This window comes from Elephas maximus, chromosome 4 (genome assembly GCF_024166365.1).
Source record: "Elephas maximus indicus isolate mEleMax1 chromosome 4, mEleMax1 primary haplotype, whole genome shotgun sequence".
NCBI lineage: Eukaryota > Metazoa > Chordata > Mammalia > Proboscidea > Elephantidae > Elephas > Elephas maximus.
The window spans coordinates 184,453,023-184,466,481 of record NC_064822.1 but is presented as its reverse complement, the minus strand read 5'-3'; the positions used below and the strand labels follow the sequence as shown (position 1 = coordinate 184,466,481).

General features: G+C 45.1%; 1 protein-coding gene across 2 annotated transcripts in view; it reads right to left on the bottom strand.

The window, feature by feature from the left end:
* Positions 1 to 9,672, bottom strand: part of ADSL (adenylosuccinate lyase) — a 36,266-nt gene extending 26,594 nt beyond the window's left edge. For both annotated transcript variants that reach the window (XM_049885194.1, XM_049885193.1), the window contains exons 1-4: positions 9,459 to 9,672; positions 5,699 to 5,902; positions 3,712 to 3,756; positions 3,107 to 3,186 (exon numbers count right to left, since the gene is read on the bottom strand). In XM_049885194.1, the coding sequence (XP_049741151.1) occupies positions 3,107 to 3,186; positions 3,712 to 3,756; positions 5,699 to 5,902; positions 9,459 to 9,629 (500 nt within the window). In that variant the 5' untranslated portion in view covers positions 9,630 to 9,672. The remainder of the gene's footprint in view (positions 1 to 3,106; positions 3,187 to 3,711; positions 3,757 to 5,698; positions 5,903 to 9,458) is intronic.
* Between the last annotated feature and the right edge of the window lie 3,787 nt (positions 9,673 to 13,459).

The window sequence follows — 13,459 nt, the reverse complement described above, 5'->3', positions numbered from 1 at the left end:
CGCCAACTCCTTCACACGAACAATTTTTCAGGTATCTCCTACCGATCAAGGTAGAACCTAACATAAGGAAGACTTATAAGCTCAGCAGACTTTCAGAAGTTATAAGAACAGATGATGCTCTTGTTGCCATAGCAATAACCCATCAAAACGTATGACAGAAATGGTAAAACACCACTACTCAAGTAACATCACTCCAGCTTGTCACCGGCATTTGAAAACTGACACCGTCGGCATTAAAAAAGGGTTATTTGGTAATCATGAAAATACTTGTACATTTTCAAAACACGAAAAGAAAAAAACTTAACTGTCCTATCATCTCATAAACTAGAGCAATTGATATTAACATCCTGGAGTGCTTTTTTCCAGTCTTTGTGCAACTCATATGCTGTCTTTTCCTTGTAACATTAACACAAACACATTTCCATGTTACTAGTCTTACAAGCATCATTTCAATCGCTGCGTAATATTCCAGGCTGTAGATACACCAATCTTATTTAAGTATTCTCTTATTGTTAGAAAGCTCAATATCATCAGTCAGAACAAGGCCAGGGGCCAACTGTGGAACAGACCATCAATTGCTCATATGCAAGTTCAAGCTGAAACTGAAGAAAATCACAGCAAGTCCATGAGAGCCAAAATATGACCTTGAATATATCCCACCTGAATTTAGAGACCATCTCAAGAACAGATTTGAGGCACTGAACACTAGTGACCGAAAGCCAGACGAGTTGTGGAATGACATGAAGGACATCATCCATGAAGAAAGCAAGAGGTCACTGAAAAGACAGGAAAGAAAGAAAAGACCAAGATGGATGTCAGAGGAGACTCTGAAACTTGCTCTCGAACGTCAAGCAGCTAAAGCAAAATGAAGACTTGATGAAGTAAAAGAACTGAAGATTTCAAAGGGCGTCTCAAGTAAACAAAGTAAAGTATTATAATGACCTGTGAAAAGAGCTGGAGATGGAAAACCAAAAGGAAAGAACACGCTTGGCATTTCTCAAGCTGAAAAAACTGAAGAAAAAACTCAAGCTCTGAGTTGCAATAGTGAAGGATTCCATGGGGAAAATATTAAACGACGCAGGAAGCATCAAAAGAAGATGGAAGGAATACACAGAGTCATTGTACCAAAGAGAATTAGTCAATGTTCAAACATTTCGAGAGGCAGCATAAGATCAGGAACCGACGGTACTGAAGGAAGAAGTCCAAGCTGCTCTGGAGGCACTGGCGAAAAACAAGGCTCCAGGAATCGATGGAACATCAATTGAGATGTTTCAACAAACAGATGCAGCACTGGAGGTGTTCACTCATCTATGCCGAGAAATATGGAAGACAGCTTCCTGGCCAACTGACTAGAAGAGATCCATATTCACGCCTATTCCCAAGAAAGGTGATCCAACCAAATGTGGAAATTATAGAACAGTATCACTAATATCACACACAAGCAAAATTTTGCTGAAGATCATTCAAAGGCGGCTGCAGCAGTATATTGACAGGGAACTGCAAGAAATTCAGGCCAGTTTCAGAAGAGGACGTGGAACCAGGGATATCATTGCTGATGTCAGATGGAGCCTGGCTGAAAGCAGAGAATAGCAGAAGGATGTTTACTGTGTTTTATTGACTATGCAAAGGCATTTGACTATGTGGATCCTAACAAATTATGGATAACACTGCAAAGAATGGGAATTCCAGAACACTTAATTGTGCTCATGAGGAATCTTTACGTAGATCAAGAGGCAATTGTTCGGACAGAACAAGGGGATACTGATTGGTTTAAAGTCAGGAAAGGTGTGCAACAGGGTTGTATTCTTTCACCATACCTACTCAATCTATGCTGAGCAAATAATACGAGAAACTGGACTATAAGAAAGAGAATGGGACATCAAGACTGGAGGAGGACTCATTAACAACCTGCGTTATGCAGATGACACAACCTTGCTTGCTGAAAGTGTAAAGGACTTGAAGCACTTACTAATGAAGATCAAAGACCACAGCCTTCAGTAGGGATTGTACCTCAACATAAAGAAAGCAAAAATCCTCACAGCTGGACCAATGAGCAACATCGTGATAAACGGAGAAAAGATTGAAGTTGTCAAGGATTTCATTTTACTTCGATCTACAATCAGCAGCCATGGAAGCAGCAGTCAAGAAATCAAAAGATGCATTGAACTGGGCAAATCTGCTGCAAAGGACCTCTTTAAAGTGTTGAAGAGCAAAGATGTCACCTTGAAGACTAAGGTGCGCCTGACCCAAGCCATGGTATTTTCAATCGCATCATATGCATATGAAAGCTGGACAATGAATAAGGAAGACCGAAGAGTTGATGCCTTCGAATTGTGGCATTGGCGAAGAATATTGAATATACCATGGACTGCCAAAAGAACAAACAAATCTGCCTTAGAAGTACAGCCAGAATGCCCCTTAGAGGCAAGGATGGTGAGACTGCGTCTTACATACTTTGGAAGTGTTGTCAGAAGGGATCAGTCCCTGGAGAAGGACATCATGCTTGGCAGAGTACAGGCTCAGCGGAAAAGAGGAAGACCCTCAACCAGGTGGACTGACACAGTGGCTACAACAATGAGCTCAACCATAACAACGGTTATAAGGATGGCACAGGACTGGGCAGTGTTTCGTTCTGTTGTGCACAGGGTCACTATGAGTTGCAACCGACTTGATAGCACCTGACAGCAACAACAACTTACTGCTGGACATTTAGATAGTTTCCAATGTTTACTCTCATAAATAATACTGTAACAAAGATCTTGGTGCATAAAGCTTTTCCCAGAATTTGGATTACCTCTCGGACTACATTCTCAAGAATGGAATTACTAAGTCGATGGGTATGAACACTTTCTAAGGCTCTTGCTACTATTTCCCAAGGCTTTCCAAATGAACTGTTAGATTTCCTCTCCCCCCAGTACAGCTTTGAAGATGAGTATCAGGCTCATTCCTTAAAGCATTTTTGAGAGTTCCTGAGTTATCTGCTATGGTTGTATTTTGGGACACTTTACCTCAAAGATTACCACAAAGAATGGAGAACTGAAGGCATAACTGAAAGTCAGATGCACACCAACAAATCCCCCTCCCAAGAGACAATTATATCACTTACTGGAAATGTGTAAAACCTAAGGTGGGAAGGTTGGCTCGTTCCTTAGCAAAGTCGGCAAGTCGAGAGATCACTCTGGCAAGCTGCAAGGAAGACCATGCAGTAGAGAAAGGGTGAAGTCAGGGGGGCAGATTATTACACCATCAGTAACTAAACTATGACAATTTTATATTAAACTGGACCTCCAGCTCAGTGAAGGCAGAGGCCACACACACCTTTTCATCTTAAAGTGCCCTAGAGAATTCACAGCAACCAGTGTTCGAAAACTGTGCTGACTACCCAGTAAGTTATGAACTATTCCTGCAGGACTGTAAGGCTACTGGCAAATTCATGCAGAAAAAGAGAGCTAAGTCATAATCCTGAGCCACAGGACAGCAACGTGCCTCTGGTTACGATTCCTTCATTTAAAAGGTTATGCATCAAAAAGCATTCACTTATGAGGTTTTAACCACCCCCAAAAGACAACTACTTCCGTAGATTAGACCGAAGACTCATTCGCCTGAGAAAATGATTATCTATTTAGATTTATATTTCCTCAACTCTTAATTGGCACCCACCTCCTGTCACAGGGAATCAAGGGCTGGTAGGAAGTTCTGCCAACTCCTTACCTTTGGCAGAAGCAGGTCAAATGCATTTCTAAGAATAATCAGGTCCTGCAAAGGAAAAAACAGTGGTCATAAACACCTTTGTTCAAACAACATTATTACATAACTCTATCTGACCATCTCGAAGGAGTTTCTCAGCTAGCAGCCGATCTTACCATTGGCAACCCCTGTGCAAACCAAAAGGTACTAGGAGAAGTTGTTCTTTTCTGATTACTGTTTTAAAAGCACATGAACTTAGAAAGCCGTACTACTGGGATCCATACGGAGGAAAACCTCTATACTCATAAAGCTCTGTTTACATGGCATCTCAAGTGGCTGATCACGGTAAGAAGTAAGGTCCGACCTGGAACGCCGCACAGCCAATGTCCAGGTCAACAAGGTTTGTATCTTCCCAGAGAGGAGGGCTAGGTCTCTGAGAAGCTTCCATTTGACACTTCCGTTAGTTTTCTCTTTTTTCATGTCTATAAATTATTAACAAAGAAAAGCATGCCCCAGAACAAGATACAGGAAATTTAAACCCGCTCTGAGGGAGCTAAGAGGCAATTCCAACACGTGCTTATATGAGGCAGCAATCTGTGAGCCCCAGAGATATACTGAAAAACCAAAAAACCAAACCCGTTGCCGTCGATTCCAACTCATAGCAACTCTATGGGACAGAGCAGAGCTGCCCCCATTGGGTTTCCAAGGAGTGGCCGGTGGATTTCAACTGCCAACCTCTTGGCTAGTAGCTGAACTCTTAACCATTGCGCCACCATGGCTCCATAAAGATATACTGAGTACTTTTTAAAAAGGATATTCCAAGTGAGAGGATTATTCTTCTCCTGTTATCTTACCAATCGCACATAACTCAAAACCCACTGCCGTCGAGTCGATTCCGACTCATAGCTACCCTATAGGACAGAGTAGAACTGCCCCACAGAGTTTCCAAAGAGTGCCTGGCGGATTTGAACTGCCATCCTCTTGGTTTGCAGCTGTAGCACTTAGCCAGTATGCTCAGGGTTTCCCCTAATCGCACATAGGTGTCTTTATTCATGTACCACTTTGACTAAAAAAGTCTTTGGGGCAGCTTAAAAATTACTGGCTTCTTCCTGGATTGGAAGTTTATATGGCATCTAACTTCAGGTTCTACAGAAGCACCGGGATTAAGAATATATACGTTGGACCTGTTCTACCTGGGTTTGTATCCTTCCTGGCTGTGTGACCTTGGGCAAGTTCTTCAACTTCTCTTTATCCTTCTCTTCATCTATACAGCCAAATGATCCACTTACATGAAAAGGCAAAACTAGAGACAAAGCAGGCCAGTGGTTGCCTGAGGCAGGGGTGGGGACTGACTGCACATGGCACGAGAACCTCCTGGAGGGGTGGAGAGGCAAAACCAGAGCATGCTGAAGGCTAAACAACTCTATAAATCTACTCAAACTCATCAGTTGTACACTCAGAATGGATATATTATATGGTATGCAAACTACATCTCAACAAAGCTATTGTAAAAAGAGATAATAGCATCTATCTCTTATCGGTGTTGTTTAGAATAAACGAAGTAATACACGCAAAGTCTTAGGACAGTGCACGACACCTGGTAAACTCAGGAAAATGCCTGCTGTTAATCTTCCGTGTTTAACTCTAAGACACTTTTGCTAACTAAAGGTTTTGTTAAGCAATGATAATGCAATTCATCTTTCTTTTCTGAAATCACAGCCAAGAGATATGACGGGCTTTAGAAAGAGCCCTTTGGAAAATTACTTCAGCCACTAAAGCGCTAAGACTGTGGCTTAGATTCATAAGCACTATCTGCAGGTCTTATTTTATGGAGGTCACTAGATGCTTGTACTTTACATGGGAAGGATACCAAAAGTGTGCTCCGCCTAAAAAAACCCTAAAAATGAAGATCTAAGGAGTCACTTCCTAACCCTGGACAAAATCAGATCAACTTTATCAACGTATTAGAAAGAGCGAGTCCTAAGTGGGGACAAATGACACGGGCTCGTACTGTATTGTCTCCAACATAGCAGGAGGTAGCACCGAGATGAATAATGCCGGCGGCTTTGGGACAGCAGTGGCCGAAGGTGTGCACGTGAGCCATCACATCATGTCGCAATCGCTTCTCCTCCTCAGCCGCCATCTTGAAGTCGATGTTGTCCAGGTTCGATTTCATCTCCTGGATTTGTTCATCCGTGATGGGTAAACCCAATGTCTGCAGAACAGGCGAAATAAAAAGCAAATAACCTCAGGTGGTGTCACAATTATTTGAACTGACACAGAGAAAACATTGGTTCATGTCATCAGTTATACCCTACCTTCCAATCCTTAAATTTGGGGCAAATGAGCTAAACGTATGTGGGGAAGGGAGAGGGGAAACTTTCTCAATGTATCGTGGTAAGTTATATTCTTCGTAAACTCCAACACATACAACAATGTGATCCTGATCTCGACTGCTCCCTCTGCCCCTCTAGCTTTCCTTGGCCCACTTCCTCACATTCCTGTCTCTCCACTCAAATTTCATCTCCTCAGAGAGGTCTTCCCCAACTTCAATGAATGTAAAACCACATCTGCGTTCTCTTCTGGGGCACTCTATCCCTTTACCTTGCTTTTACTTAGAGTACTTTTCCCATGTCTGGTCCCTAGGTGATGAAAACGGTTCGCACTCAACTGCTAATTTAACGGCTGGCAGTTTGAACCCACCCAGCAATACCTCGGAAGACAGGTCTGGTGATCTGCTTCCGTTAAGATTAAAACCGAAACCAAAACCCACTGTTGTCGAGTCTATTCCAACTCACAGCAACCCAATGTACAGAGCAAAATTGCCCCATAGGGTTTCCAAGTCTATAAGCCTTTATGGAAGCTGACAGTCACATCTTTCTCCTAAGGAGTGGCTGGTGGGTTCGAACCACCTACCTTTTGGTTAGCAGCCAAGTGTTTAACCACTGTGCCACCAGGGAAAACCCTATGGAGCAAGTTCAACTCTGAAACACAAGGGGCAGCCGTGAGTGGAAATCGACTAGACTAACAACATCACCACATGACGTTTTTCATATTTATTACTTGTCCCTCCTCTTCACCATAGCTGCGTTGCCCACGAGGAAAGTTCTTTTATTTATTGCTCAATCATTAGTGCTTGGCAAGTAAGTGCCCAGAATGTGGGACCCAGGCCAGAGCTTTACATCTGACCCAGATGGATCTACTCAGAGAAACCAAAATTAGGGAATCTGTAAGTAGTTTTCCCATCAAACAAATCGTGTACAGCAAATTCAGAGCCACTGAAAGCAATTCCAGGAGACACTGATGAGAAAATAAACACATCAACAACATCTTACATTCGTCCATCACTGGAAAAATCAGGGAGGCAAAAAACAAAACGCAATAAAAAACAGTTGGCAGCCCACAGACAGCTCTGAACCCTGGATCCAAATACTGAACATATACACCAACAAATGACAATGTGTTCAAACCTCACTTGGAACTCCCAGGACACAAGCCCAAGGAGCAGCTTGCTTGTTAGACCTGTACTATCCAATACGCCAGCCTCATGTGGCTACTGAAATCAATTAAAATTAAACAGAAGTAAAACCCAGTTCCTCAGTCACACTAGCCACATTTCAAGGGCTCAGTGGCCACATGTGGCAGGGCTGCCTTGGACCTTCACAAGTCAGTAGGTACCACACGGGAGCTCCTCCCAAAGCAAAGCAGTAGAGGGCAGCCTAGCCATACTGCTTCCTCTGACCAAGTAATTTCTCTTCTCAAGACCTATACTTTCTCCACTCCTCATTGTCTGCATTCCTCCTAACCTCTCAGCCCCCAAATTTGTTTCTTAACTACTAAATTATTATGTCATTATTATTCGTACTGCTAATTTTGACACCGTTACTAATAGATGGGAGCCCCTGGTAGAAATGGTTAAGGTACTCAGCTGCTAGCGGCAAGGGTGGAGGTTTGGGTCCACCCAGAAGCGGCTGGGAAGAAAGGACTAGCGAGCTACTTCCAAAAAGTCAGCTACTGGAAACCCTGTGGATGCACAGTTCTACTCCAACACACGTGTGGTCACCCTGAGTCACAGCTGACCTAACGGCAACTGGTTTACTAACCCAGGAGATGGTACCAAAATTGTATGCATTTCAGGCAGTGTGTAGACTGGTATCTTAGTAGGGTTCTCCAGAGTAACAGTACATAGACATAGATATATTTACAGATGATACACATACAGGTACGGTATAGGTATAGATAAAGAGCGCTGGTGGCACAGTGGTTAAGCGATTGGCTGCTAACCAAAAGGTCAGCGGTTTGAATCCACCAGCCGCTCTGAGAGAGAAAGATGTGGCAGTCTGCTTCTGTAAAGATTACAGTCTTGGAAACCCTATGGGGCAGTTCTTACTCTGTCCTAAAGGGTCGCAATGAGTCAGCATCAACTTGATGGCAATGGGTTATTATGGGTTGACTGGACAGAGTAAAGAGCACCTATTCAGATGACCCTACATTCCAAGTCCAGCTTGAAGCCATTTAACAGCTATGGTGTCCTTGGCCAAGTTGTTCTAAGTGCCACTGCCCTCATCTGTAGAATGGAAATGAGAATAGCACTTGACAGCGTACATGCAAGCCTTTCCAATCCACACACACTACGAAATGTCCGTTTCTATTACCTACTTCTGTTACCTGAGAGATCATTTATTATATCTCTGCCTCCATTCCCTCATCTGTAAAATAGAAATAATAACAGTACTTACCACACCGGGCTGTTTTGAGGATAAATGAGGTAATACTTGTAAAGTTTTAAAACAGTGCCTAGCATACATTAGACACTATATAACTGTCTGCTGTTATTATATCACTTGATTTTCTCGACCATAGGGTGGGAGGGGGAGATCCAGGGCGAAAGTTTCCTGTTTGGGGAGTCCCACTGTACCAAGGTCATAGGATGTATTCAGATTTTCATTTTTATGCTGCTCGAGAGGACCTTGCCATTTAGCTTGAGGCACTTTCCTCTGCAACTTGAGAACACAGCTTTCTATCTATGTCACCTTCAGCTTCCTTCAACTCTTCTGGGAGGGGCCCTCTGGGGTTATTTCTGAAGCCAGGCTGAGCCGCTCTACATGCAGTTCTTACAGGAAAATCAATAAATCCTGTCTACTAATCAGTTCCCCGTACTCAGGTACACAGCGCTGCCTAGTAAAGCCGAAAGAGCGGCCTAGAACACCCGAATTCCAGTCCTGTCACTAACTATACTGAACGACTGTGCTAAGAAGGGGCTAAGCGTTCAGGCTCTGGATTGCACTCGAGTTCAAATCCCAATTGGATTCTTACTAACTGTGCGACCTAGGGCAAATAACGCGCTCTCGAGGCTTGGTTTTCTCGCCTGTGGATAATGTGGGGAAAACACTCCTTAGTTTACAAGATCATTAAAAGGATTATACGAGCAAAGGTGTGCAAAGAAATAACAGGTAAGGAGCGCTCCATGTCCGTGGTTAGCGCTGCTCTCCTGCGGGAATCGCCCAGATGGAGTCCCTGGAACCACAGACCCTATTTCTCGCCGCTTCCTCCGCGTCGCTAACCCTCGGGGACTAAAAACATGTGAAGCAACAGGTGACAGCTCCCGGGCTTCCTGCGCTAGCCTTCCTGGGGCTGCAGCTCCTCAAGAGCGGAAACACCTGCCGAAAATAGCCGGGCAGCTGCAGCCCAGGCGGCCCAGTCCCCGCTGCGCGGGCAAGGCACGTGCCGGGGCGGGTCCTCGGGCCCTCCTCCCCCGCCCGGCCCCTTACCTGCTCGGCCTCCGCCAGCCACAGCCAGAGCTGCCGCCACGTCCGGAATTTGTACCTGTCGCTAAACAGGAAGCACATCTCCGGGCTGGCGTAGCGGGAGGCCAGCGGTGAGCGGTAGCTGTCAGGCCCACCGGCCGCCGGCTGCACGCCTTGGTCGCCTGCGGCCGCCATCCACAACACACGAGCCCGCAGTAGACTACAGGCGAGGAGGCGAGGGCGGAAGCGGAAACCGGTGGCCGGGGCCGGGAGGGACTTCCTTCGCTTGGGGCGGGACTTCCTTCGCTAGGTCCCGCCCCCTGGGGGGTGTCCAGGGGCTCCTGAGTGCTTCTGCGGGGAGGGTGTTGACTGCTACCTGCTGAAGGTTAATGTGTTTCTCTCTTCGTTTGCAGGAAACATGATAGCGCTTAATAAGCTACTTAGCCGCTCTGCGCCTCAGTTTCCCCATCTGAGAAAAGGTACAAAAGACCTGCCTTTTAAGATCATTGTGGTAATTCAGTGAGTTAATACGTGTCAAGCTCTTGGTTAGATACCTGTATACTTAGAAATCCCTGTATGTGTTTGCTATTATTATTTGTCACTGTCACCCACCCCACTCGCACTCCTACGGCCAGCCTGGTACCAAGCATGGCTTTGGGGAGAAATGAAGATGCCCAGGAAATCGGCGTTATTGAGCACCAAGTGTGCCCCTAGGCGCCAAGCTGCGGAAAAAATGGATTCCAACGAGTGCGTACAGGTTAGGAAACTGAGACTCCCAGAAGCTGAGTGACTTGCTGAGGAGCACTCAGGAAGCGGAGCTGAACTAGACGCCCATCGTCTGAGTTCTGAATCTGAGCTCTTAGCCATTCTCGTGTATGGCAGGAGAATGTACGCAGGGTCACGCTTCCGCTGCTTGGTGAAGGCATTCCCTCGACTGAACACCTCTGTTTTCTCCATACCTCCTACTTAAGTCCCAGCCCAGAACGTGCTCCCTGATGGTCCCACTCTCATCTTCTCGGCCAGCAACAATCAAAACCACTAACGTGTATGGAGATCTCACTAGATATGGGTCACTGATCTGAGTGCTTTAAAAATGTGATCTCATTTAATCTTTGTTTGTTGTTGTTAGGTGCCATCCAGTCAGTTCCGACTCCTAGCGACCCTATGTACAACAGAACGAAACACCGCCTGGTACTGCGCCATCCCCACACTTGTTCTTATGCTTGAGAGCATTGTTGTAGCGACTGTGTCAATCTGTCTCCTGGAGGGTCTTCCTCTTTTTTGCTGACGCTCTACCTTACCAAGCATGAGGGACTGGTCCCTTCTGATAGTGTGTCCAAAGGATATGAAACAAGTCTTGCCATCCTTGCTTCCAAGGAGCACTATGGCTGTACTTCTTCCAAGACAGATTTGTTGGCTTTTCTGGCAGTCCACGGTACATTAAATATTCTTCACCAACACCATAATTCAAAGGTATCAGTTCTTTGGTCTTCCTATTCATTCTCCAACTTTTAAATGCATATGAGGTGACTGAAAATACCATGGCTTGGGTCAGGCACACCTTAGTCCTCAAGGTGACATCTTTGCTTTTTAACACTTTAAAGAGGTCTTTTAAAGCGTTTTGCAGATTTGCTCAATGCGATATACATCGTTTGACTTCTTGACTGTTGCTTCCATGGATGTTGTGAATTCACGTAAAATGAAATCCTTGATGACTTCACTATTTTCTCTGCTTTGAAAGGACCTCTCTAAAATGAGACCTCCCAGGGGAATTCCACTTTGAATTCTCCACTCATTTCCTGGGGTGAACTCCTCTTTCCCAATGACCACAGTATTTCACAGGCATTAAAAGCTACTGATTAGATCTCAAGGCTTCAAGATCTCTTCTGTGACAACTTCTTTTCTAGTCACATTTCCATTCTGTTTTCACTCACAGATTCACTTAGAAACCTCTGGAGCACCGGGCAGTGTTCTCCCTCCCTCTGGGCCTTCTTAATGTCTAGTGAACCTCCTGGCTTCCTACAGGCCTCTCTCTTAACTCTCACAAGAGTTCAAGGTTTTTGCCTTTCCCATTAATGGCAGACTTGGTGGGGGCAGAGACCATGTCTGTCTGAGTCACCCCTGGGTCCCTGGCACATGGCAAAGGATGTGGCATAGTACAGATGTCCATGTCTGCTGAATGAATGAGTGAATATGGATCTCTACCCTAAAAGAGCCTAGTCCAGCAAGAGAAAGAAGGCCCACAATAACAACTATACAAGCTAGATCCTAACACTGCACTTCCTTTTCCTCTGAACCTCACCTCTCTCAAACCTCCTCAGTGTCCTCATTCCATGGCTCTTTCATGTCTCCATCTGGATTCCAGAAGTAGCAGTCAATTAGAGTTCAGTGTGGTGCCCATTCCAGAACACCTTGGCCATCAGAGAAGCCCATCGGCTACCTGGGGTCACCACTGATGTCTTCTTCCACCTCTTGGGCTACAGGGGATCAGTTTTTGGTGTGAAGACAGACAATTCTGGAAAACTAAATAATTTGCTCCCTACAACTTCTCACTCTGCAGGGGGCTTCAGGGCTGCCATTGTTTTGATATGCTGTAATAAGTTCACTCTTCTCACTTTCCACTGTGACTGCTGCAAACTCAGCTCTCTTCTCAGTCTTGTGTACCCCCTCTCTGCCTCCACCTCACTTTGCTTTCAGTTGCTTTTCCTCCTCAAGACGGGAGTTCCTCCCCCAGTCTTCTAAATCTTTTATGCGGGAAAGGGATCTTTCTCCTTCAGTTAAAAATCTTCAATCTCAAATCTCTCCAATTTTACCTCCTTTCCCCACTGATCTTTTTTAAAGGCACGGGTCTCTTCCACCATAGAAACATCTTCACTTGCCCTGGTATTTGTCTCGTACCGTGGAGTCTGAATTCTCTGGCTGCCTCTTCACCAACCATGCCTGGCACTGCCACTTTTTAGCTGTGTCACTTGGGCAAGTTACTCACTTTTCAGCCCTTGGGTCTTCTCACCTGTGAAATGTGGCTGATGATCCCCAGGACTGAATTGAGAGAAGGCAGAGAAGATGCTGACTCCCTGGACCTGTGTCTGGGACACCTGTGCCCAGCAAGTGAGTCCCTCTCCCCCCTTCATTCCTAAGCACTGTGATGCCACTCTGCCCTCCACCCTTCCTTCAAACCACACTCTCATTCATCACCACCGTCTTTCTTTAATTGACAAATCGAAAGGCCCCTTCCCACAATAATATATGTTCGCCTAGATCTGCATAAGGAGCCCTGGTGGCGTAGTGGCGTAGTGCTCAGCTGCTAATGAAAGGTCATTAGTTCAAACCCACCAGCAGCTCGAGGGAGAAAGATGTGGTAGTTTACTCCCATAGAGATTACAGCTCTGGAAACCCTATGGCGCAGTTCTAGCATGTCCTATAGGGTTGCTGTGAGTTGGAACCCACTCGATGGCAATGGGTATATTTGCATAAAGACATACTGGAAAGACACACAAGAAGCTAACAAAATGGGGGGAGGGGAGGCAGAGCACGCAGGAACGAAGTAGACAGGGACAGAGCTGAAGCCACAGCTCCCAGTGTCCATCTCTAGATTGTTTTGGTTTTTGAAACAAAAAGTTTTAAAAATTATTTTATTTAATAATTACCAATTCAAAACAATTTTAAAAAGGTCTGCTTCCTGTACTCATTCATCCACCGTAGCTGATTGGAGTAGTTAACATTTTTTGATAAATCTTCTGCTTTGAAAACTAAATTATACTGCTTTTCCTTTTTTTGGTCTACTTTCGATGACCTTTCCTTCTTCCTCTCACTCCTGGAAAAGGAAGTGGTGGGAACTTCCTTACGGTTTAACCTACTTCTCCCCTTGGAAACTGCTTTCCCATCTCCAAGTCTTACCTTCTGAGTCCAAGGGCTCTTCACAATTTGGATTCTTGATGTTCAAAGGCCATCTAGACACTTCCAGCTGGCTGTCTTCATTACCTAAAGCAATATCTCTAAATCGGATTTTATTTTTGGATCTCTCT